General features: G+C 51.3%; 1 protein-coding gene across 6 annotated transcripts; it reads left to right on the top strand.

Annotated features, from left to right (window-relative positions):
* Positions 1-48: 48 nt before the first annotated feature.
* CHDH (choline dehydrogenase) lies at positions 49-25,786 on the top strand. 6 transcript variants are annotated; one of them, XM_045529975.1, is made up of 11 exons: positions 49-310; positions 3,753-3,892; positions 4,318-4,466; positions 5,307-5,376; positions 16,178-16,950; positions 17,663-17,814; positions 18,581-18,710; positions 19,557-19,691; positions 20,390-20,532; positions 21,012-21,114; positions 21,764-25,786. In XM_045529975.1, exons 5-11 carry the CDS (start codon positions 16,233-16,235, stop codon positions 22,180-22,182), a joined length of 1,800 nt encoding a protein of 599 aa, XP_045385931.1. In that variant the 5' UTR covers positions 49-310; positions 3,753-3,892; positions 4,318-4,466; positions 5,307-5,376; positions 16,178-16,232; the 3' UTR covers positions 22,183-25,786. The 6 variants fall into 6 exon arrangements, with proteins under 6 accessions (XP_045385931.1, XP_045385933.1, XP_045385932.1 ...); XM_045529977.1 differs by having other exon boundaries at positions 4,318-4,447; XM_045529976.1 differs by having other exon boundaries at positions 4,422-4,466.
* The last annotated feature ends 313 nt before the right edge of the window (positions 25,787-26,099 follow it).

The raw sequence follows: 26,099 nt of genomic DNA on the forward strand, positions 1-26,099 counted from the left end.
GGGGTCCGGGCGGAGCACGAGCAGCCGCGGCGCGCCCCGGCCCCCGCGCACACGTGCGTGCAGGGAGCCTGGTGCCGCAGCTGCACCACGCCGTCGGGCCTCGCGACCCGGTCCCCGCCCCGGACCGGACCGGACCCGGTCCGAGCGGCTCCGAGCGCTGTCCCCTTCCGGACGCGGAGAGCGCGCCGGGCGCCCGCGCTGCCAGTTAAAGTGCCGCGGGGCAGGGGCAGGGTCCCTTCCCCCCGCCCTCTCGCTCCCGCTGCTGCTCGGCGGCAGCCGACTGTCCCGGCCGTTGGCCGCGCCGTGGCGGGTGAGTAGTGGGGGCCGCCCCGCGCGGAGCCCCGGGAGCCTGGGGCTGAGGTTGGTGGGTCGGGAGGCCCCAGGCTGGACGCGGAGACTGGGGCTCCTTTACGCAACGCAACCGCCGAGTCTGGGCAACAAAAGGGGCGGGGCGCGCGTGAGCGAAGCCTCCTGGACTTATTTGGGGGCGCTAGTTCTTCGCAGAGCTGAGTTACGCGTTATTAGCGATAGAAACCCCCACACCCCAGGTTTCCTGGTAAATGTGTATTTCCACGGAATCAGGATTGACAGCAACACCTGGCTCTCTCCAGCAGCGGGAGCCTTCCGCACTAGTTGGAGCTGCAGTTCTCAGGTGTCACTGTGCCGGGATCCCTCAGCGCCAAAATGAGATTGCGACCCGAACTTGGGCCGGGAGCGGCATTGAACAGCCCCCTCCCCGGTAATTCTGGGGTGGCCCAGGGACCATCCTTTGAGACACAGTGGTTTGGGAGAAGGTTAACAAAGATCAGCTGGGCTAACAGTAGAGTCATAGGGCCTGGAATGCCACTGCTTCAGCCCCTTCCCTTTGCAAAGGACCGGGTTGGGGTGACCAACTGAGAGTCACTTACACTTGTAGGCCGAATTAGCGATGGGAAGACAGCCCTAGAGAGAGATGCGAACTTATGGATGAGTTAGTTGTCAGCTGGTGAGAGGTTGTACTGAGTTAAGCAGCTGTTTTTGCTGAGGCCCCACTGTGTGCCCGGCCTGGCCCACCTGCCAAGTTTGTGTTCTGGCCTGCGTGTAGTGGGGCCCAGTCCCCAGACTCAGGGTCAGCTGGGGCCTCTGGCATGCCTGCATGTGGGGTTGCAGGTGATGGTTCCAGACCACTGGTCTGATTCCCGACCAAGGAGGGTCCCTCAGGTGAAGCTGTGCACTCACCCCTGCCTGGGGCCGGGCCACCCTCTCTGAGTTGCTTTGGGCTCTGTGGTCCCTGAGAGCATTTCTAGCTCTAACAGTCATCTTCCTGTTCAACAAACACTTACTGGGTGCCAGGTACAGGGGTGCAAAGGTAAACGACACCTGGGTGCTGGCTGATGGGTGCCCTGGGACTGAGGATGAGTGCAGTGAGAAATGTGTTCAAGGACACAGGTGCCCGCCCTGCTGTGGATGTGCAGATGGTGTAGTGAACTTTGTCCCATGGTAGCAATAATGAACCACAGCAGGGGCTTAGGTGGTGGTCACTATTCAGTTTTAGAAAGGCCACCGGGGCGGCTGTGCAGGGTGGGTAGGGGCCAGCCTCTCTGAGACCAGCGAGCGGCAGCCATTCACCAACATGCGTTGTTCAGTGAGTATCCGAGTCCCTGCTGTGGAGAGCAGGCGCTAAGATGCACGGGCTCTGGGACGCCAGGGGTGCAGAGGTTAGGCCTGGAGACGGGGTTTGTGAGCCAGACATTCCCAGGCGGTGTGTGGTGCGGAGGAGGATAGGGCTCTGGGGTAGGGGAGCTTCCCGGAGGGAAGGGAGGACTAGGAGACGCTGCAGCAGGAAAACCTGGAAGTAAGAAAGGGCAAAGGGACCAGGGGCCCTGGCCTGCGGGGGACCAATGGCATCATGGTGGCCTTGGCAAGAACAGGTGGGACGGGCATGGGAGGAAATAGGAGTGGCATGGGGAGGTGGTTTTGTTTTAAAAAAGGGGGAAGAAGCCGGTGGGCAGAAGAGAGAGGAAGCGTGAGGAGAGGGTGGTGTGGAGGCAGCTGAGCCAGTGGGGAGGAGGAGTGGGAGGAGGGGTACCTGGGCAGGGGGTGCCAGGCAGAGACTCTCAGCACAGCCTGAGTGAGTTTCCCGCTGTCCTGGGTCCAGAGATGACACTGCCCTGGCCCCTGGGCTTTAGAGGTGGGGCTGCTGCCCAGGCCAGCTCTGCAGAGGGGCCGTGGAGTGTGGGGTGTGCCCAGCGGGCACACAGATGCCCCTGGCTGCCTCCTGGGGCTTTCACCTGGCTCAGAAGGCCACGCCCCACGTGTTCCCCCATGAAAGGTCCTTGGCGATTAGACGTGCAGCCTCCGAGCTGGCCTGCTGGAAGCAGATGGCTGAACTAAGGTTGCAGGGAAGGGACACGACTAAGCCTGACAACTTTGTGGCTTTATAAACTGGAGACAGGGCCACTGCTGTCTCAGCTTCCTCTCCCTCTGACCTCAGGTCTCAGCTTCCTCTCCCTCTGACCTCTGGCGAGTCACTGTTGTTCTCAGAGCCCCGGGGTCCTTTCCTGTAAATGGGCATGGGTGAGGCAGGATGGTAGCGATGAGGTGATTGGAATCTAGGAGAGAAGCAACCTTTGGAGATTTTCTGACTTTCTCCCTTCAGTCATAAATTCTTCTAGGTCTGGGTTTCTGAAGGAGCCACCTGACACAGTGTGCCTTCATGTCCGGGGCTCAGTAGTCGCTTGTCAAATGTTCAAATGGATGAGTAAACAATGCATACCTTCTTCTGAGACTGGTGCCTAGGCCTGAGCACCAGGGAGAGCGGTTTGAACTTCCTCCTTTTTTCCCTACAGGCAGGGTGAAGGTCAGGGCCTCTGTCGGAGCCTGGACGACCACTCTGTCTGGTGGCCCTGGCCTCGCACGGGCTCCGTGCAGCAGGGGGCCGAGAGGCCTGGCTCCCCCTCCGCCCACCCTGCACCTTGCTGGCCATCAGCTGGCCTTGAGCGAGGCTCTGGGACTCCTGGGGCTTCAGCCTCCCCACGAGTAACCTGGGGCTGAAGCCAGCCCTGCCTCCCTAGCAGGCCTGTTAGGAGGCTCAGATGAGACGAGAGATAGGAAAGCAAGTTGAAGGATTTAAAAGTGCTGTGTAAATTCAGGGGGAGGAGAGGCAGGGCAATAAAAAAGCCTAAGATGTCTGTGATCTGCGGAGGGACATTCATTCCTTTGGACCCAAGAGTAATGACACGCCCCAGATTCTGTCACTGTTACTCAGACCTTTGTCTCTCTGCCTGATCCATCCTAGAAGGAACAAGGCCATCAGGGTTGTTGACATGTCCTGCGGGTCCAGCCTCCACCCACACAGGTGGAATTTTCCACTTCGTTCTTTTGCAAATATTAATCAAGGCCCTGGCTGGTCAACAGTGGATTCATTGTCTTGTGAAGAGTGAGCCGTTTCTGGCAAGTGCTGGCTGCCTCCCAGGGCCCCCGGCAGCTAGCCCGAGCTGGGAGAGGAGCCACTGGTAGCACTCCCGGCCTCGGTGCTCCCCCACCCCCGTGTTCTGCACCCGCTTGACAGGTTGGGCATAGCAGGGTCAACTCTAATGCCTGCTCTGAGCCAGAGACCCTGAAGCCACATCGAGGGCTTGCCCACCACCATCCCAGCAGGGCCACGAAACCACAAACATTTTTTCTGCTTCAGTGGGTGGGGCTGGCCCAGGAAAGCTGCAGACTCAGCTCAGTGTTAACATGGCGTTAATACCACTCTTGCTTTTTCCTAGGATGAAAGCCCATGAGGTCATAGATCATGTGTCCCGTTCATGGCTGTAGTCCCTGTGCCTGGTCCCCTGGGTACTTGTGTTGATTTTCACGTCTGTTGTTATCACGTTGGGGCTTCAGGAAAGCCCAGAAGAGGAGGCAGGTACTGTTGTTCTGTCAAAGCCCCATCTGTAAACGGGGGTGATGGACTGGTCCTCGCAGGGCTGTAGGGAGGATCGCCCGGGATTCCAGGGGCAAAGCGGTTAGCACCGTGTTGGGCACACACAGGGCCGGTGATAGGTTTTTTGATCAATGATACTTGACTTAATCTGTTATTAGTAATATTATTATTGATCCTAGTTGTAACATCACATTCTACACTTTATGGAGGAGTAAACAAGATGACTGAAGCTGTGCAAGAGGGGGAGAGAGAGAGAGGGAGGAATGCAGGCCATGCTGTGAACTTGATAAAATCACTATGTGCTTTTAGCTTTGTGCTTTTAATTCTTTGAAGTGTTTTTAGCTCTTATTTCCTTTTGCCCTAATAAAAAACCCAATGAAATGGGTGGCTCTGTTCCAATTATGTAGTTGAGGAAACTGAGGCCCAGAGACGCTAAGCTGTGAGAGATGGCTGAACTAAGGTTGCAGCACAAGGATCTTGACCTTCAGCAACTTTCCCTTCTCTTTTAAAGCAGTGCAACTTGAACATGGAACTCCAGTGCGTAAAATAGAAACAGGTGATGTTGCATATTAGTGTGAGTTTATTTTATAAGTTTACATTTGTGATATTTTTGGTTTGTTTTTTGCATATCATAGTCAGAACAGCAATACCATTTTCAGGAGCCATGAGTACTAGTTGGTATCTTCCACTAACCCAAGTTCCTGATTTATTTCTGCACTTCAGTTGAATGATAATTCCAGTTGGTACAAAGAAGCAGTCAGTTTTCTAAGCAGCTCAGCTTGCAGTCTTGGGACACTCTGCAGTTAAACCCATGCAGACATTTGAAAGGGAAACATAGTGGGCATGTGTGTGAAAGCTGGCTGTCTAACCACAGCTCGCGAAGGTGCCTTGGCCAGGGCGGGCACCCAGCACACGTGCTGGTTCTTGCTCGCACTTGCTGGAGGTGGCTCTGCTTGTGCTGGCATGGAAGTGTGTAAGTGAGCATGGATTGAATAATCAAACAGCTTGTAGCGCTGCTGCTCTCTTACCCGTGACCTGTTTACAGCAAGTATTCGAGTCAGTGCAGCAAACAGTAAGAAGGGAAACTTTGGGGGTCTCCGGCTGGTCACCTGAGCTGATGGGTTTGGGGTCTCCAAGGGATCGATGCTTGGTCCGTAACGGTGCTTCTCAAACTTTCTGTGGGGAAGGCCCAGGTGAGTGTTTGCTTTTTAAAATTTTAATCTCAGGGGCCAACTTTTAAAATACCACACAAATTAGTAGTTACAATAACAACAAAGATATATGAAATATAAGCCCATTATCTTCTTACTAGACTCACCAGACATAAGGTCACCATGTCAAATTCCTATAAAAGTTTCTCAACTCTGACTTCTGATTCTGTGCTTATCTCTCACAGACAATCACAATAGCGTGTGGGCCGGAGCTGGTGGCAGAATGCGTTGTATCCTGTCACTTCTGGGTGTGAGGTGGGTGTTTTTTAACTGAGATTTTAAAAACTGGTTAAAAGTGTACTTGAGGCCGGGCATGGTGGCTCACGCCTGTAGTCCTAGCACTCTGGGAGGCCGAGGCGGGCGGATCGCTCGAGGTCAGGAGTTCGAGACCAGCCTGAGCAAGAGCGAGATCCCGTCTCTACTAAAAATAGAAAGAAATTATCTGGCCAACTAAAAATATATATAGAAAAAATTAGCCGGGCATGGTGGCGCATGCCTGTAGTCACAGCTACTTGGGAGGCTGAGGCAGTAGGATCATTTAAGCCCAGGAGTTTGAGGTTGCTGTGAGCTAGGCTGATGCCACGGCACTCACTCTAGCCCAGGCAACAAAGTGAGACTCTGTCTCAAAAAAAAAAAAAAAAAAAATGTGCACTTGAAAGAGGAAGCTGGCAACAGGCATTTGCAGAACCTCCCAAGCTGCTGTGGAATGGTTCAAAGTCCCCGCCCCAGACCAGGTGCTCCGCATGAATGTTCTCCTGCCCTCATTCTTTGTCTCACTTCTCTAGTGGGGTGTTTGAGATTTCAAGCAAACAACAACTTCAGAAATCCTTTTTATTAAGGAAAATGTGAAACATGTACATTAGCCAAAAGAGATTATTGAGATGGGAACTCTGTTCCCATCATGCAACTTTGACAGTGTCTCCTCATGGATGATCGTATTTTATCTGCCCCCCCTAGTCCCTGGGGTGATTTTAAAACAAATCCCAAATGTCATATTTTTTCTGTCAATTTTTCAGTACACATTTTTGAAAGGGTGCACTACTATTTTGTTTTTAATATAATTTATTTCATTATAAGTTTATATAATTTATTTTTTTGCTTTTCCTATACTTTTTATCATTATTTTTATTGATACATAGTAGTTGTATATATTTTCAGGATATATGTGATCATTTGTTACATTCATATACTAGGCAACGATCAAATCAGGGTAATTGGAATTACCACCTTAAATATTTATTTTTCTTTATGCTAGGAACATTTGAGTTATTCTTTTCTAGCTATTTTGAAATGTATCATAGATTAATGTTAATTATAGTCACTACTGATCTAGCGAACAGCAGGTCTCATTTTTTCCATCTAATTGTATATGGTGCCCATTCATCAATCTCTCCTGATCCCCACGCCCCTTTCCTGGCCTCTGGTAACCATAGTCTACTCTCTGTTTTCATGAGATTCACTGTTTTTTTGGTTACCACATGTGAGTGAGAACACGCAATATTTGTCTTTCTGTGCTTGGCTTGTTTCACTTAACGCAGTGGACTCCAGTTCCATTTTTTATGGCTGACTAATATTCGTTGTGTGTATGTGCCACATTTTCTGTATCCATTTGGCCTTTGCTGGGCACTTAGCTCAATTCCATATCTAGGCTATTGTGATGGGTGCTGCAGTAAACATGGGGGTGCCGACGTCTCTTCAATATATTAATTTCTTTTCTTTTGAACATGTAGCCAGCAGTGCAATAGCTGGATGATACAGTAGCTCTATTTTTAGCTTTTCGAGGAACATACAGCTTTCCATCGTGGGTGTACTAATTTACATTCCTACCAGGAATGTACAAGGGTTCCTGAAAGAGCTTAAACAGCATAACCACAGGACCATTATTATCACATCTGACACCCAGTGATTTCGTGTCACTGGGTGTTCAAATCCCCAGGGTCCCAGGAGGAGCCGCATATTCTGATGGGCGAGTGGTCCCCTCTCCTAATCTGCAGGCTTCCCTGCGTCTTGCTCTTACCGTTGACTTGGACTTACTGCTGAAGAACTAGGGGGGCAGGTGGGCTTGCCTGCTCCTGGGTTCTATTGACAGTGCACCTTTTGTGTGTCCTTCTGCCCTCTGCCTTTCCTGCAGATCGGTACATGGATGTAGAAGTGTGATCAGATTCAGGTTTGAACTTTTTGGCAGGGATATTTCATAGGCAGTGTTGCCTTCTTCCACTCAGACCCCTGCTTTGCCTATAGGGAAAAGTCTGTTTGCAGTTGTCCCCTGTGTGCGAAGTCACTTTGGTGAGGCCCAAGCTGACCCTCGCCTGGATCTTTCCTACTTCGCTGGTCCGCGCTCCCCTCCTCTGAGGCCGCCTGGCTGCTGTATGGAGAGCCGGCTGTGGGGTGGCGTGGGGAGGGGTAGTAGTAGCAGGGACACTGCCGGGTCGCTGTGGAGAGGGTCCCTGTGGGAGGTAACGGGGCCTGGTCCAGCTAGCGTCCCTGGGGTGGGCAAAATTGGGCAGATTCTTCAGTGCCAGCCCCACCCTTCTGAGAGAAGTTATGCCCCTGTGCCTCAGTTTCCATGTCTGTCTGCGGCTTCTCCTGAAGTGGACAGTGTATTTTTATATACCTGCCACAAACACGCGTTTATGGAGTGCCTGCTCTGTGAGTGAACGTGCGTGGTGGGAGCGCAGCTGTGTGCACAGGTTCTGCTGGGTGGGAGTTTGGTGACTTGTGGTCACGAGGACGCCAGCCTTCTTGTGGCCCTTGAAGGGGGAGGAGGGCGGAGGGAGGAGTGACTCATCTTTCTGTCCCTGCTGCGTTACTGCATAAGTGCTAGGACACCGGGGTGTCTTCCCCTGGGCCTGCCTCTGGTGTCGCTCAGACTTACCCACGCACAGCTCCAGCTGGCGTCCCCACTGTCACCTGAGGCCTCCGTGCTCTGGAGCCCACTCGCCCAGGCACAGGACAGCCAGAGTGCAGGGAGCTTGAATCTGGAGAGGTCCCCCTTCCTCAGGGGACAGCTGGAGCCACTCCCGCCCCTCACCTCCCGGTCATAGTGCCTGACTCTGGGAGAGGGACCTGAGGGATTTGAGTCCTCCAGCAGTGACCTCTGTTGCACCCTGTCTCCCAAACACACCTCAGGCGCATACACCACCTGCTCAGATTGGATCCACACACACACACCTGTGAGGGAACGAAATGGCAGGTGACCCCCAGGAGCTGTCCCTGAGGAGCCATCCCTATGGGTCAAGTCCCCTGCCCCTGCCCATGTGTTAGGACTCTGGGTCCCCCCACCTTGCTCTCTGCTTTTGGTGGAGACCACTGTGATGGTTTTAGAAAAGGGGGAGCCAGCTAGAGGGTGGGGTGTGCCTACGAGGGCAGATGCCTGGAACGGGCAGCACAAGGTCCCACAGGCTGGCGGGGCGCCCTGGGGGCGGCAGAGGGAAGTGGCAGAGCAGATGCACTTCCGAGGAGCCACAAGTGTCAGAGGTGCCTGCAGGGGCCAGTGCCCACACGTTACCAGCAGGAAACCCCGGCCCGGGTCACACAGTGAGTCCCAGCAGGGCTTTGATGCATGTCAGACTTCAGGGCTCCCACCTGGGGGTCTTCTTGGCAGCCTGCAGTATGTCCTGACCAGCCTCTGCCCTGCCGTGGCCTGGCTGCACCCCCTCAACCGCTTCACCAGGGGATCCGGAGGCCACGTGGGCTCTGCCCAAGCAGCAGGGACTGAGCAGCCAGGGCACAGGGGGCCAGCGGGCACGGCCTCATCCAGCCAGTCCGGGAGTCCTCTCCAAGGTAGCAAAATAATCAGCTATTTCAGGAGAGTGGAGGAGAATTTCCAATTCACTTGTTTATTGTGCATGATTATGTGGAAGATGAGATCCTAGGAAAAGAAAGTTGACTTTTGAAGAAAATGCGTTAAAAAAATTTTTTTTAAACTTTTTAATTGAGGTAGAACAGACACGCATTAAGTGCATGTCACGTTGATTTTGATCTGTGTATACACCCAGGTAACCACCACCAGGTGAGGATCCAGAACATTCCCTGTGCCCCTCCTGAGTGGTCCCTTCTGTGGGTCCTGGCATGTGTTTGCGCTCGGCATCCACATCTCCGGCTGTCTCGCTAGGGTTTGCCGTGGGCCACGTGCAGCCCGTGCCCTGCTCGTGTCTGCTCAGCCAGCATGGCAGAGCGCCGTGGCAGGGGACAGGGCCGCAGAGCCCTCCACCAGGCCAGGAGCCTTCCACAGCTCATCTCGCTGCTGGTTTGTTGAGGCCCAGTAAGTGGTACAGGGCAGTCCCAGGGTGGCCGTGACCAGTGGCAAGGAAGGCTTCTCTCAGAGGAAATGTGCCTGGTGGGGCCTGCAGGAAGGTGAGTGAGTGCAGTGAAAGGAGGCCGGGACCTCTTCTTGGAGGCCGGAACAGCATGTGCAAAGGCCCTGGGGGAGGAAGAGCAGGTGGTCCATGCACCTGGAGGCCAGAGAGCTGTTCCTATTATTCTGACTCAGTTGGGTTCCACGGTTTAGTGGAGCTCTGTGGTCAGACAGAAGCAGCCACAGAGCAGTGCTCTTCTTGCCCAAAGCCCAGCCTAGAAGGTGCGTAACCTCACTCGAAGTCTTGCACACATTGCAGGTCAAAGCCATTACTGGAAGGCCAGGTGAGAAAAGGCAGGTGATTGGCATTGCATCAAATCTTTAAGTCAATTTGGGGAAAATTGACCTCAGAATAATATTGGGTCTTTGTATTTATGGTATCTCACTCTGTTTAGGTCATCTTTTTTGTTTTTTTAATTGAATTTTTTTTAACAGACAGGGTCCTGCTCTGTCACCCAGGCTTACAGTGCAATGGCACAATCATTGCTCGCTGTACCCTTTAACTCCTGGGCCCAAGTGATCCTCCTGCTTCAGTCTCTGGAATAGCTGGGACTACAGGCATTGCCACCACACCCAGATAATTTTTTTGTCTTTTGTAGTGATGGATCTTGCTGTGTTCCCCAGGCTGGTCTTAAACTCCTGGCCTCAAGTGGTCCTCCTGCCTCAGCCTCCCAAAGTGCTGGGATTACAGGCATGAGCCAGCACATCCAGTCTAGGTCATCTTTAATTTCTCTCAGTGTTTTGTAATTTTCAGTATAGAGGTTTTACACATATATTGTTAAGTTTACTCCTAATTATTTCATATTTCCTGATGCTCTTTTTTTTTTTTTTTTTTTTGAGACAGAGTCTCACTCTGTTGCCCGGGCTAGAGTGCCGTGGCATCAGCCTAGCTCACAGCAACCTCAAACTCCTGGGCTCAAGGAATCCTTCTGCCTCAGCCTCCCAAGTAGCTGGGACTACAGGCATGTGCCACCATGCCCAGCTAATTTTTTCTATATATTTTTAGTTGTCCAGCTAACTTCTTTCTATTTTTAGGAGAGATGCGATCTTGCTCTTGCTCAGGCTGGTCTCGAACTCCTGAGCTCAAACAATCCGCCCGCCTTGGCCTCCCAGAGTATTAGGATTACAGACGTGAGCCACCACGCCCGGCCCCGATGCTCTAATAAATGGTATTGTTTTGTCTTGTATTTGCCCCATGGAGGCAGGATCAACCTCGCACAACCCATGTTGGTTTGAATGTTGAGACTGATGATACCATATACACTCCAACGGGCCATGGGAAGGTTTATTGCTCATATCATGGAGCTTTATGGGGAGAGCAGAGCAGGTACCCAAGCACCTGGCTTGAGTGAAGGAAGGGGCAAGTGTTCCTGGTTTTTATTATGGTTAAGGAGCAGGGCCAAGGTGAGGACACTCACACATGGGTTGGGTCTGCATGATCTGAACTTCCCCACTAATGCTCAGAGCAGAAAAGCCAGAGCTTTCTTATTGATTTGCCCAGACATGGGGTAAGAGGGGAAGAGTAAGGAATGGGGCTTGAAAGCTGTCAATAGTCAAACATCAAAAATGGAGCCAGACTCTTTATATTTTTTAAAAGACTTTTTTTTTTTTAAGACAGTGTCTCACTATGTTGCCCAGGCTGATCTCGAACTTCTGAGCTCAATGGATCCTCCCGTCTCAGCCTCCCGAGGAGCTAGGACCGTAGGTGCACACCACCATGCTCAGTTAAGACTTTTTAATAGAGAAGTTTTAGGTTCACAGCAAAATTGAGAGGAAAGTGAAGAGATTTCCCATATACCCTTTGCCCCCACACATGCATAACCCTCCCATTAACAGTATCTACCCACCAGGGTGGTACGTTTGTTACAATTGAGGTACTACGTTGGCACATCATCATCCAGAGTCCATAGTTTACCGTAGGGTTCACTTTTCGTGTTGTATACTCTATGGGTTTAAACAAATATGTAAATACATTTGTCCACCATTATGATCTCATAGAGTAGTTTCACTGCCCTAAGAATCCTCTGTGCGCTGCCTGTTCATCCCTCCCTCTCCCAGTCCCTGGCAACTACTGATCCTTTCACTGTCACCATAGTTTTGCCTTTTCCAGAATTTCATATCACTGGAATCATACAGTATGTAGCCTTTTCATATCAGCTTCTTTCAGTTAATAATGTACATTTAAGATTCCTCCGTCTTCTTTCACGACTTCATGGCTCATTTCTTTTTAGCACTAAATTATATTCCGTTGTCTGGATATACTACAGTGTATTTGTCCATTTACCTAGTGAAAGACATCTTGGTTGCTTCCAAGTCTTAGCAATTATGAATAAAACTGCTATAAACATCAAGTTGAAGGTTTTAGTGTGGACATAAGTTTTCAACTCCTTTGAGTAAATACCAGGGAGCACAATTGCTTAGATCATATGGTAAGGGTATGTTTAGTTTTATAAGAAATCACCAAACTGTCTTCCAAAGTGGCTGCACCATTTTGCATTCCCACCAGCAATGAACGAGAGTTCCTGTTGCTCCACATCCTTGCCTGCATTTGGTGTTGTCAGTGTTCTGGATCTTGGTCATTCTAATAGGTGTGTAGTGGTATGTCATTGTTGTTTTAATTTGCATTTCCCTGATGGCATACGATGTGGGGCATTTTTCATATGCTTGTTTGCCATCTGTCTGTCTTTTTTTGGTGAGGTGTCAGTTAAGGTCTTTGGCCCATTTTTTAATCAGGTTATTGTTGTTGAATTTTAAGAATATATTTATTTATATATTTTGGGTAATAAGCCTTTGTCAGATATGTCCTTTGCAAATAATTCTCTCCCAGTCTGTGGCTTGTCTTTTCATGCTCTCGAGATTGTCTTTAGCACAGTAGAAAATTTTAATTTTAATGAAGTCTGGCTCATCAATTCTTTCTTTCATGGATTGTGCCTTTGGTGTTGTATCTAAAAAGTCATCATCAAACCCAAGGTCATCTAAATTTTCTCCTGTATTATCTTCGAGGAGTTTTATAGTTTTGTTTTTTACCTTTAGTTGTATGATCCATTTGAATTAATTTTTGTGACAGGCATGAGGTCTGTGTCTAGATTCATTTTTTTTATGTGTGGATGTCCAGTTATTCCAGCTCCCTTGGTTGAAAAGACCATATTTTCTCTGTTGTATTGCCTTTGCTCCTTTGTCAAAGAGCAGTTGACCGTATATATATATGTGGGTCTATTCCTGGGCTCTCTTTTCTGTTCCATTGATCTATTTGTTCTTTCACCAATACCACACTGTCTTGATTACTGTAGCTTTATAGTAAAGCTTTAAGTCAAGTAGTGTCAGTCCTCTAACTTTGTTCTTTACCTTCAATATTGTGTTGGCCATTCTGGGTCATTTGCCTCTCCATATAAAGTTTGGGTCAGTTACTTGATATCTACAAAATATTAATAACTTGCTGGGATTTGATTGAAATTGCACTGACTCTGTGGATCAAGTTGAGAAGAACTGACATCTTGACAATATTTAATCTTCCTATCCATGAACAGGAAACACCTCTCCATTTATTTAGTTTTTTAATTTCATCAGCATTTCATAGCATTTTCTTCATAAAGATCTTACACATATTTTGTTAGATTTACAACTAAATATTTCTGTGGGGTGCTAATTTAAATGGTATTGTTTTTAATTTCAAATTCCACTTGTTCATTACTGGTATATAGGAAAGTGATTAACTTTTGTATATTAACCTTGTATTCTGCAATCTTGCTATAATTGCTTATTAGTTCCAGGAGTTTTTTTGTTGATTCTTTTGGATTTTCTACATAGATGATCATGTCATCTGCAAATAAAGAGTTTTATTTCTTCCTTCCCAGTCTGTCTACCTTTTATTTCCTTTTCTTATCTTATTGCATTAGATAATAGGTTGTTTTTTTTTTACCATTAAGTATGATGTTGGCTATAGGGTTTTTTGTAGATATTCTTTACCAGGTTGAGGAAATTCCCCCGTATTCACAGTTTACTGAGAGTTTTTTTTGTTTTGTTTTAAATCGTGAATGGGTGTTAAATTTTGTCAGATGCTTTTTCTACATCTGTTGATATGATCATGTGATTTTTCTTCTTTAACCTGTTGATGTAATGGATCACTTAATAATTGATTTTTGAATGTTGAACCAGTCTTTCATACCAGGGATAAATCCCAATTCGTTGTGGTATATAATTCTTTTTATACATAGTTGGATTCAATTTGTTAATTGTTCATGAGAGATATTGGGCTATGTTTTTTTTTTTTTTCTTTTTTTCTTGTAATATCTTTGCCTGGTTTTGGTATTAGGGTGATACTAGCCTCACAGAATGAGTCAGGAAGTAATCCTTTTGCTTCCATCTTCTGGCAGAGATTTTAGAGAACTGGTTAATTTCTTCCTTAAATGTTTGGCAGAAATTACCAGTGAACTTAACTAGGCTTGGTGCTTTACATTTTGGAAGGTTATCAATTATGGATTCAATTTCTTTAACAGATACTGGCTTATTCAGAGTGTCTGTTTATTCTTGTGTGAGTTTTGGCAGGTCGTATCTTTCAAGGAATTGGTCCATTTCATCTAAGTTATCATTTTAAAAGGTGTATTCACTGCGTATAGAGATGTTATTAGGCACATTTTTAAAGCTCTGTAAACTATGCTCAGTGGGTTTTTTTCTCTTCAGCACTTTCAAGTTGTCACTCCATAGCCTTCTGGGTTACATGTTTTCTGAGAAGTTTGCTGTCACTCTTATATTTATTCCTGTGTATATAATGTTTCTTATCTGGTTACTTTGATGATTTTCTCTTTACTTTGGAGTTTAGCAATTTGACTATGATGCACTTAGATGTGTTTTTCTTTGTATTAATCGTGCTTGGGATGCTCCACGCTTCCTGAATCCATGGTGTTTTGTCTTGTCCTAATTTTGGAAATCTCAGCAATGATCTCTTCAAATATTTCTTCTCCCCTGTTCTCTGTCTTTCTGTCATTCTTTCTCTCTGGCCTTCCCCCCCCCCATCTCCTTCTCTCCCTCTCCTTCTTCTGGGACTCCAATTATCCATACTTTAGTTAGTTTGATTATTGTCCCAAAGCTCTTGGTTGTTTTATTTTCTCTCTCTCACTCTCTCACCCTCTCTGGCTCTCTTCTCTTTCCCCTTTCACTCTTTCTTCTCTTTATATTTCCATCTGGGTGATTGGTTTTACTAATTCTTTGCTTTGCTGTATGTAATTAAAAGTTATTCATCTCCAATATTGTATTTTTTGGTCTTTTTAGTTTTTAGCATTTTGCTGAAATTTACTATCTGTTCAATGTGTCAAACACCTTTTTAACTAAGTCTTTTATAGTGTTTATCTTGGATAATTTAAAGTGTTTGATGGTTCTAACATCTGGGTGGGTCATCCCTTGGTCTGGTTCTATTAACTACTTTATCTCTTGATAAGGACTTATTTGTTTGTTTTGCGTTTTTGTGTGTCTCCTATTTTTTATTGAATGCTAGATCTTGTGTGTAACAGGATAGTAGAGACTGAGATAAATATTTATGCCTGGAAAAGGGCGTGCCTTTTATTCTGCCAGGTTGTTAGTGTGGAGTGTTGAGTCAGTCCAGTGGGGAGTTGAACGGTGGGCAGCTGATACCTTGTGCTTGTGTGAGACCTGGAGCCCTGAACAGTTCCTGCTTCAGACATAGCTTTTAGGAGGCCCTGCCCACCTCATCTTCCCATGCTGCATACCAGAGGGGAGGAGGAGGAGAAAGAGTCTTCTTCTGTACTCCAGTGTTAGGTTGCTGTTGTTACTTGGCACAGGGCTTGTGGAAAGGGTTTTGGGGATTTAACAGGGTTTTCTTTTGTTTTAGCCTCAGTCTTGGGCAGGCCCTGTAGGCGGAGCTTAGGCCATGTGGGTGGAACTTTCTCTGATGTCCATTGTCAGTGGAGATTTTGATGGCACACCCTGGTTCTTTTCCACCTCTGTGTACTAAGTATGTTGGGATTGATTTCAATGTTGTTGGGAAAGGACCCTCCAAAAGCTATTGCTACTTCCCTGTTAAAACTCCAGTACTCCACAGAGTGATATTTGAACAGTGTAGCTCTGACCCTGTCCCCTGCATAAAACCCCTCTAGCACATCCCATAGCCCCTCTGGTCAAATGCTTTGAGCTCCGTAGTCTCGTGCCTCTCACCCTGACCTTCTTTCAGTTACTCATTTAAGCCTGGTTCTTAACCCTGGCCCTAGACCATCAGTTTTGAGGGTAGATTTCTTTCTATGTATTACTAGAGAAAAAACAGCGCCTAGCAGCTGGTAGGGGCTGAGTAGCAGTCGCAAATGGGTGCAAGCACCCTGTTTTCTTTCTCCTCCTGTAAACTCCTTCCCTCCCAGGCCTTCCAGCAGGTAGACTCCTGCCCAGCCTCCAGGTTCATGCACAGATGGCACCGGGAAGACATTCACCCCTAAGGTTGGGTAGGGGCCTTTCTCCTGCCCCCCTCCAGCCCTGCGCCTGTCCATCCTGGCACAGGTACAACAGTACTGAACTCCTCCTAGTTCCCCAGGGTGGTGACCATGGGGACTGGACCTGCCCTACCTGGCCCTGGGCAGGCCCTTGGCGAGCGTGCTGTGGACCTCTGCTGACCAGCATGGGTGCCCAGCTTTGGGGGACTGATTCTGCATGTGCCTGTGGAGTTAAGATTTTCTTAAACCCCCTTTCTTGTTTCAGGAGAAAGTGAATCACTTCATTCCCTTCTGTGGATAAGAGGACTTGGGCTAGGAGCATGTGGTGTGCCCTGCGAGGCTGGAGGCAAGGGCTCCTGGGCCTGCATAGAGCCCTGGCATGGGGAGCCCTGGGGCAGCAGCAGCCCCTGGGCCTTCGAGCTCTGGGCAATGTGGGTTCCCAGAGCGGGGACGAGTACAGCTACGTGGTGGTGGGTGCAGGCTCCGCGGGCTGCGTGCTGGCCAGACGACTCACAGAGGACCGCAGTGAGCATGTGCTGTTGCTGGAAGCCGGGCCCAGGGACTTGTACGCAGGGAGTAAGCGGCTCTTGTGGAAGATCCACATGCCTGCGGCCCTCGTGGCCAACCTGTGCGACGACAGGTACAACTGGTGCTACCACACGGAGCCGCAGCCAGGCATGGATGGCCGGGTGCTGTACTGGCCTCGCGGCCGAGTCTGGGGAGGTTCCTCGTCCCTCAATGCCATGGTCTACATCCGTGGGCATGCTGAGGACTACAACCGCTGGCACCGCCAAGGCGCCGAGGGTTGGGACTACGCGCACTGCCTGCCCTACTTCCGCAAGGCACAGGGCCACGAGCTGGGTGCCAGCAGGTACCGTGGCGGCGATGGCCCCCTGCACGTGTCCCGGGGCAAGACCAACCACCCACTGCACCAGGCGTTCCTGGAGGCGGCACAGCAGGCCGGCTACCCCCTCACTGAGGACATGAACGGCTTCCAGCAAGAAGGCTTCGGCTGGATGGACATGACCATCCATGAAGGTAGCGTGTGGCCAACCTTCCCCATCTACCTAGTTCCTCCTTTAAACAAAAGAAACTGTCCCCCGTCGTGGTAAGTGTGGACAGGCTGAGGCTGGAGTAGGTGGAAGGGATGTGACTTATTGCATCCCTAGATGCCACAGAGCACACTCCAAAGCCCAGTGAGAAATGCCTGGGGATAGTGATACTGAGGGCATCCTCCCTGTTGGTATGGAAAATGGAGTCAGAGGGCAAAGAGCCCAAAGTCCTCTAGAGACTTGCATATGGGGAAACTGAGGCACAGAGCAGCAGTAAGGAGCACATGGCCCTCTTTCCCCCTCTCCCTGGCTCGTTTCCTCACCAGAGCCATGTCTATCCTTTATGGATGGGGAAACTGAGGTACAGTGGTGATGGGCCTTGCTCACAGCAGGACAGAGGCGAGGCCAGGCTGCTCTGGGGCTCCTGCCCACCTCTGCAGTGTTCTCCTCTTTGGTCAGTTGCTCCTGGCCTCTGTGTCATCCTGTCAAGGGTGAAGGTTATTTTTCCACCTGCACCCAGGGGACCCCAGGCAGATGTGGACTTCCGTAGGGCAGGTCTGTGGGTCTCAGCCTTACTGTGAAGGCAGGGCTTGCACAGTCAGGGCAGGGCACATGTGCTTTCTCGTCAGCCCCTCCCTTCTGCCCAGGGGCGGAGGAAGGGCAGGGCCCAGCGCTGATCTCCTTGCTCCATCCTGCAGGCAAGCGCTGGAGCACAGCCTGCGCCTACCTGCACCCAGCCCTGAGCCGCACCAACCTCAGGGCCGAGGCCCGGACGCTTGTGAGCAGGGTGCTGTTTGAGGGCACCCGTGCAGTGGGCGTGGAGTATGTCAAGAACGGCCAGAGCCACAGGGTGAGTGAATGACAGCTGGGGGGCAGGACATGCGCAGGAAGGAACCCTGGTGGTCAGGCTTAGGGTGGGCGGGCAGAAGTCACGCCCTCCTCCTAGCTACACACTCTCAGCCCTGGGACGATGGCTTGTCCCTGGGGCCTCACAGGAGGCAGTGGGCTGGTGGAGGTGAGGAAGCCCCCAGCCCTGCCACCTGCAGAGGGTCCACGGTGCCCCAGGGTGGGTGTGCCCGGAGCCTCTGTCTGCTACACCCACCTTAGAGCGGCCCCCAGTGCCTTGCACGTGTTCCAAGGCGCTGACCTAACGGAGTTACAGGTTTATGCTAGAGGTTGGAACCTCCGTGAACGTGAATGCACTCTATGCTCTGCAGTGGCAGCAGTGTGTCAGGTTGTTTTGCAGCCCCCTGTGTCGATCTGGCTCACTGCTTGCCTTATTTAGACCACTTGCTTTCGTTTATCTCATGTAAGCTTTCCTGTGCCGTTTTAAGACCCTGGTTACTGTCTGGCTGTGGCAGAACGTATTAGAGTGTGGTCACACTTGATCACGACACACCACGATTGCACGTGCAGGTTGCTTTCCAACAGCAACGCGGCTAGCTTCCTCTCTGTGCGCCGGGTCACCACTGCCACCGCAGCAGTGCTCCTCCCCCGCGCCACGTGGGTTCGACACGCCATGTTCTCACGGTGCTGGCCGGAGCGGCACCGGCCCACGAGTCAGAACAGCCGGCTTGTCAGGAGGTGCGACCTGCCTGGCCCTCTGCCCCTTCCAGGCTTACGCCAGCAAAGAGGTGATCCTGAGCGGAGGCGCCATCAACTCTCCGCAGCTGCTCATGCTGTCAGGTGTCGGGAATGCGGATGACCTGAAGAAACTGGGCATCCCTGTGGTGTGCCACCTGCCTGGTGAGCCCCCTTCAGTCTTCCCCAGAGGCTGTCTCTGCTCAACAAAATGGCTTCTTGTATTTAATGAGCACAGAGCAGGGAGGTGGTGAGAGTCAGTGCTCTGTGCAACTGTCATGTCCTTCCCGTGAGCCCAGAGTCCCCCAGGCCTCACCAAACGCCCTTAGTCTGGGCCCTGAGTCTTTGTGTTGTTTCCTTCTCCCTCGCTGGCCACCCCATCCTACTGGGAGGAGAGCGCCCTCGGGCAGGGAGTATCTGCCCACCAAACCCCGCTGGCTGGCCGGTGCGGGCCTGTCACCAGGGCAGCTGTGTGGTGAGAGGGGTGCACGCTCTGTTCCCATCCAGGGTACTCACCCGCTGCCCTAGCGTTCATGAGGTCAGCTCAGTACTGCGGAGCCTGCCTTTCACATTAAGACCTAAACTTTGTTTCATAAACTATCTTCGATGTCCTTGCAGGCCTGGCTCTGTCTCTAGCCCTCTGTGAGCCACACTCCTAGCAGGGCAGCTTCCTCCTTCCCCAGGCCGGGGCTGAGGGTGGGCTGCTGTCCCCATTCAGTGACAGCTCACCAAGCGATGCCTGCAGCAGGCGTGGGCCCTGCCCGCATGGAGGGTGCTGCTGAGCGGGCGGACAAAGGGCACCTGGAGGCTGCCCTGGAGCATGTGAGAGAGGGCGGACTTGGCCAGGGTGCATGGCGTCTCTGCCTTTAAGCTGAGACCTGGGGACCGAGCAGGAGCTGGCCCAGAACATTAGAGGATAGGGGAGAATTTTTCAAAACCAGGGGAGTGTGGAGAAGCCAGCTAACCCTGCCTGGCAGCCATGAGTTTCCTGACCACTCCCTCCCATTTCAGGAGTTGGCCAGAACCTGCAGGACCACCTGGAGGTATACGTTCAGCAGGCGTGCACCCGCCCCATCACCCTCCATTCGGCACAGAAGCCCCTGCGGAAGGTCTGCATTGGCCTGGAGTGGCTCTGGAAGTTCACAGGTGGGCACTCGCCCGTGGCCTGGGTGGAGAGGGTCCATGGCCTTCCTAAGCAGCCAAGCAAGGGCTCTGGCCTCAGGGTGCTGGGTTTGAAGCTGAACTTTGCCATTTGCCTTAGCCTTGAGCTTCTGTTTTCCCTTCTGCAAAATGCGGACACACAGTTCGTGCCTGGTGGGCTGCTGTGAGGACTGGAAGCAGTAGCTCATGCTATGGGCCTGCTCAAGGTGAGACTGCTGGGCTTAGGTGCTGCTATTCCTTATGGATGGACGTGGGTGGCCTTGAGCTGGACACCACGTGGGCACCAAGGAGCCCAGAGAAGTGGGACAGAGGAGACCCTGGTGCCAGACTGCGGAATCGGCATCCATCTTTCAGCATTTTTGTTCGTGGTCTAGCTGTGTCTCACAGTACTGCCTAGGCCAGGAAATGGCATTTGAAGTCCTACTCATTTATTCAGCCTGTGTTTCTTGCACACCTGCTGTGTGTTGCAGGTTGTGTTGGGTGGTAGGCCTGGCCTGGGTAGAGGGCAAAGCTGAAGCCCCCCGTTTGGCATGGAGTTGATATGCGATGTTCGGGTGCTGGGAGAGCCGCCTGGGGAAGAGGGCAGATGTGGACAGGCCTTGGGCCCAGGCCCCAGCATGGAGGCCAGGAGAAAGGAGGTCGCCCTGGCTGGCTCTTCTGCCTGACCCTTTCCTGATCCTCAGGGGACGGAGCCACTGCCCATCTGGAAACGGGTGGCTTCATCCGCAGCCAGCCTGGGGTCCCCCACCCGGACATCCAGTTTCACTTCCTGCCGTCCCAAGTGATTGACCACGGGCGGGTCCCCACCCAGCAGGAGGCTTACCAGGTGAGCAGATGGCGTCTGGGCCCCAGGGCACACTTCCTTTCCCCCTTTGGTAAGGGAAGAAGCTCTCACATCAGCAGCAGCAGGGCCTTCAGGGTAGCAGGCACAGAAGCCTGTCCCCTTCCCTCCCACTGCCCAGTGTGCCAAGTGGGGAGAGGAGCAGGGGAGCCCAGAGAGGTGGTCTGCGTGGTGCACGCAAAGGTATGACCGCACCAGCTTGGGGCAGATATGCTAGGTCCCAAGCACCAGTAGTGGGACAAACGAGCCTGGCTGGGCCCTGGGGTTGCCACCCCTGGAAGTTCAGACAGCACACTATAAAGCCAGGAGGAAGGAGTGATTCATCAAGGTGGTTTTAACCTCTTGTGGAAGCAGGGTAGGATGCAGGCAAGTGCTCAAATGCCTCTGCAGGACACCCGGGGCCTCTCTGAGCCACTGAGCTGAGGACACTGATGGAGGTCACTGCTTCCTCTGGGTTCTTGTAGGTGCACGTGGGGACCATGCGGGGCACAAGTGTGGGCTGGCTCAAGCTGAGAAGTACCAATCCGCAGGACCACCCGGTGATCCAGCCCAACTACTTGTCAACAGGTAATTCAGCAGCCACCTTCGTCTAGCCTGGGCTTGAATGCATGAATGCCTTTGTGGGGTTCCTGTTTGTCCCTGAGTCTTGCCTCTGGGCCACACTTGGAGACACAAGTTACCCTCTGCCCTAGCATTCCAGGCTGTCAGTTTGCACGTGCTGCTCCGTAGTGTTCTGGGTCTTCATTTTACACACCGGGAGAGATTTGCAGCTTTCAGAACACGAGGTGCAGGGAGACCTGGTTGTGCTCACACAGCATTTTTCCTGCTGTTACTCTGAGCAGCCTCCAAAAGCAAATGACGTTTCTGGGCCTGTCTCTTTGCAGGCAGCAAAAATGAGCACTCCCATCTGCTCACCGCCACCCTGGGGCCGGGGCAAGACGTGTGTTCTTAGCCCTGCCTCGCAGATCAGCCAGACCCCGATTTAAACCTGGCCTCTGGGGCGGGCTGGGTCGGTCTAGGCCACCACCTTTTATCTACCCAGGACTCTGCTTGGTCGCAGCCTAACCACCTATGGGCAGGTGACAAGCAACTCAGTGCCTCAGTCCTCCATGTCCCCAAACTTCATCCCCAAACCTTGTCCCCTCAGGCAGCTTACAGAGCTTAGTGAGGCCACATGGCAAGAGGGGGAGTCTCACCTGTGTCCTCTCCTCGACAGAAAGAGACATTGAGGACTTCCGTCTGTGTGTGAAGCTCACCAGAGAAATTTTTGCACAGGAAGCCCTGGCTCCATTCCGGGGGAAAGAGCTCCAGCCGGGAAGCCACGTTCAGTCAGATGAAGAGATCGATGCCTTTGTGCGGGCAAAAGCCGACAGTGCCTACCACCCCTCGTGCACCTGCAAGATGGGCCAGCCCTCCGATCCCACTGCCGTGGTGGATCCGCAGACCAGGGTCCTCGGGGTGGAAAACCTCAGGGTCGTCGACGCCTCCATCATGCCCAGTGTGGTCAGCGGCAACCTGAACGCCCCCACGATCATGCTCGCGGAGAAAGCAGCCGACATTATTAAGGGACAGCCTGCACTGTGGGACAAGGACGTCCCTGTCTACCAGCCCAGGACCCTGGACACCCAGCGTTAAGGCAATCACTGCTCCTTGACAAGCCAGGAGGGCCAGCACAGCCCTTGCTCCAAATCTCCTTCCTGAAACTGTCCAGCACGTTAGGACCCAGGAGAAACCCTACTCTGTGGCTGAGAATTGGATAATTTCTTGGGAAATAAGACCAGTATTGGGCAGAGAATCAAGCTCCTTTTTCTTGGCGTTTCCCTCTGGGCCTTTTGGGGAAGGCCCTATTTCAGGCTGCGGCCTCTCCCTGCCTCGTGGAGGGACAGCAGAGGAGGCAGGGTCACTGCTGCCACATCCTTGTCTTGTGTCGGGGTGTGCTCTCTAACGCGGGACCCTGCTGCCTGGAGGGCAGTGGTCTTTCCCAGCTCCCCTCCGCGGGCAAGCCCCTGAGAGCAGGTGCTCGGCTCCCCAGGTAGAGGCATCCTCGAGCGCCAGGTGAGGCTGGAGTCACGCAGAACTTAGCTGGGGCTGCACCCAAGTCCCCCATGCCTCTGTTCAGAGGGAGAGCTGCCTGCCAGCAGGAAAGCAGGCTTTTTCTTTCTCTCTCCCTTCCTCATCTCACTCCCAGAGTGAGGCAGGTAACTGGGGCTCCGCCGGGTCATGGAGGGGCTGTGACCCACTTTTCCAGTGCTCTGGTTCTTACTGAGCACAATCAGCCACGCCGAGAGAATTTCTGGACCTTGTTCAAGGAGAGAGGGGTCTGGAGAGAATGCTACTTGGCTTCACTACCAAAGGTTCCACGACTTAGCATGGCAAAAGATTTTCCTGTTGCCAGGAAACGCAGAGCGAACTCCATGTACCAGATCGCGGCTTGATGCTGAAGCAGCTGGCCCGAGAGAGGACTCTTTCACATCAGCCTGGGAAGCGACTCAGCGCCAGGACCCCGGCAGCGGACAGGGCTGGCTGATTCCTGTTCTCTAGACGTCCACGCGAGCAGAGCAGGACGGAGCTGAGACTGATGGAAAAAGCACTTAAGTACAGGCACTGGACCCTGTAGAAATGCCATTGCGTGAAAGAAAAATAAATTGGTGAGTTTTGAGGGGAAAAAAACAGCTACAAGTAGCATTTAGCATTTTATATACATCTCTTTGATCTTAAATTTCTTATTATTCAATAACGTGATCCAGTAACTTATTTTTGAACTGAGATGTTTTATCCAGACTGTTCGTACACGGTCATGAAAAGTACTGCATCTTGGAGGGATTTTTCCGAAGATGCCCACAGCTGCAGCCCTCTGGGTCCCGGAGCGGCCTGCAGGGGTGCCGGGGTGTCAGAGAGCACGTGCTGGTGCGGGGGAGGGGTGAGAAGGAAGGTTAGGCGTGTGTACGGAGGGGTCCCAGGCTGGCCCGTGACTGCACTGACCCTCCTTCCCTGGTATGGACAGGGATGTGGCAGGCGACATTTAGTTCTGCCATCTCTGCGTCCTGTGGTTTGTCAACCTCTGAGACAGTGGTGGATTCAGGCGGCAGCTGCGTTTTAAGAGAAGCAGAATGACATGCGATAAGAGGCACTCGTCTGGCGTGTCGCTCAATGGCTTCCAGGCCCCCCTCGCCCTTGAACACTCAGGCGTGTTCCGCACGATTGAGCCATACGTGGAAATGAGCTTCAAAAGAAAAGACAGCGAGTGTCTCATGTCCAGAACCCATCTGAAAAATCTACTGCTATCGGGGGGGGGGTGCTTTTGCCCCACCAGAGCAGCTGCGGCAGCCAGAGTGGGGAGGGCAGGCTGCCAAGTGGGGTGCGCGGAGGCTCTGCTAGCTGTAGTCTCGTGGGGAATCAGGCCCCTTAGCAAAAAGCCTACAATACCTAAAAAACAGAAGAAGGTGCTTTGCAAAAAAAAAAAAATGCTTGAAAGAGTACAACGGAACACTGCATGTGCCCAGAGCCCCGAGGAGCCCTGGCGGAGAAGCCTGTGTGTGAGCCGCGGACCGGGGGGCGTGCAGGCACGGAGCGTCTGTCTGTCTGTCTGCACGCCTGGCGCTGTGGGTACAGATGCACGGCCTCGCTGCTAACAAACAGCACAGGCGCGATAACTTCCGGGAATTCAGATTCTTCTCTCCGGCCAAACCTTGTTGTCATCCCAGAAATTATTTTGTTTCCACTGACAAAGCAAATTAACATCCGATTAAATACGTACTTTTTTTTTTCTTGAAAATCATAAAAATACACCGTTCACCGGGCCAGGCGTCCCAGACCACGCTGTCAATTCCTGTTCTCATGTTGGAAGCCAGGGCCTAGGCCTGCTCTTCCTCCTCCTCCTTCCCTTGCCCTCCCAGTCCCCAGTAGAGGAGGAGAGAGATCATTTCAGAGAAATAAAAACCTTTGCAATGAATGACAGCATAGCTACAGTCAGTTTTTGAGTCGGGGTGGGCAGATTGGGGAGCTGGGGCTGTGTGTGTAACATCAGCTCTGTTGCTAGCCAGGTTTTTAAATCAACCAGCTGCCCTCGGAACACTAAAAGCCTGTGTAGGAAGACACGATTGGCAGAGACACTTAAGGCTGCAAAAAGTACACAATGCGAAATAAGACAGACTCCTCTGGCTGCTGTCACAGGGCGGGTCAGCAGTAAAGTGGGACCTGGGTTGCGCAGGGGACCCACACCCCTCCCTGTGCAGCCAGAGCCCCGGGGGCCTCACAGCCGGCCGCCACCACTGTGGAACTTCTCTGGATAGCGCCGGGGAGTGCTACCTGGCTAAGCAGGGGTCCAGCTCTTTGGGGGGAAATTGACGTCCGCACACCGAGCAGAGATGGTTCTTAGTGAGGTTCTCGCTGCCAGCTGATGATTAAATCATCACTGCCATTTCCATTTTGTGAGATTACGAAAAACACAGGATTCAAGAAACTAAATGTACTATTCCTGTGGACACAATTATTTTTTTGCAGGAGAGGGGAAACCAAAAAGGAGAGACATTTATTCTTAAAACTTTCCTAAAACAAAGGAAAAAAACATGCTCTACAACTTCAAATTTTTCTTCCAAAGAAAAATTTAATAGTAGATGAGAGGTCGAACCAGGCTTAAAGCAGACAGAGATTAGGAAGTGGTGCAGCCTGTAAAAAATGCCAGTTTTTAAGTACTGACTTTGGAAAAGATCACCACCTACACCAGACGCTTGGGGTCCTGGTGCGGCGATTTTGGCTTGATGACGTTAAGCCACACAGTAAGACCAATACCCAACAGAGAGACACAGAGTCCAAGGTAATGTTGACAGTGGTGTAGCCCTTTAGGAGAAATGGTCCTCCCTGCAGCTGGTATGAAGTTACCGTCGGCACCGAAGGAGCCAGGAAGATGAGAAAGAACCTACGTGATTACAGACATGCCGCACAGAGAACCTGCCCCTCGGAAGCTCTCACTGGCCCACGCCAGCCCTGTGCAAGGAGAGCTCCGACATGTGACAAAATTATTACACAGTTTTATTCTGAAGAACATTTTGTATTTTAATAAAAAAGGATTTATGTCAGGAAATAGTCATTTACAAACCTTGAAGTGTTTTTTGCCTGGATTTGGAGTAAGAATGTCTTAAGAAGAGGTTTGTAAGGTTTTTATAACAAAGTGGTGTTATTTACAAAAAAAAAAAAAAAACCATTAACAGGTTGTCTATTTAAAAATTTTGAACCAAAATTGCTACCTGTCTTTTATGATCTCAGGGAATCTCCGCCAAGGTAACTTGACAAAATCGGCATAATTCAGGTAACAGAAAAGGAAGCCTTGACGGTTCTAATGATGCCAAAGTGGGTTTTCATCAGGACGTACAATCGGAGCGTGAGTGCATTCTAATGAAAACTTCAGCCCTCGTTCAATTGCATATAAAAGCCCTCAGAGAGAACACACAGTACAGCAACGTTTTGTAAAAGGCAACAATACAATTTGTACAGACCCCGACATTCTAATCCTATAGGTCACCAAGTTGCTCCCTCTGTCCCCCCACCCCCAC

This window comes from Lemur catta, chromosome 18 (assembly GCF_020740605.2).
Source record: "Lemur catta isolate mLemCat1 chromosome 18, mLemCat1.pri, whole genome shotgun sequence".
Classification (NCBI taxonomy): domain Eukaryota; kingdom Metazoa; phylum Chordata; class Mammalia; order Primates; family Lemuridae; genus Lemur; species Lemur catta.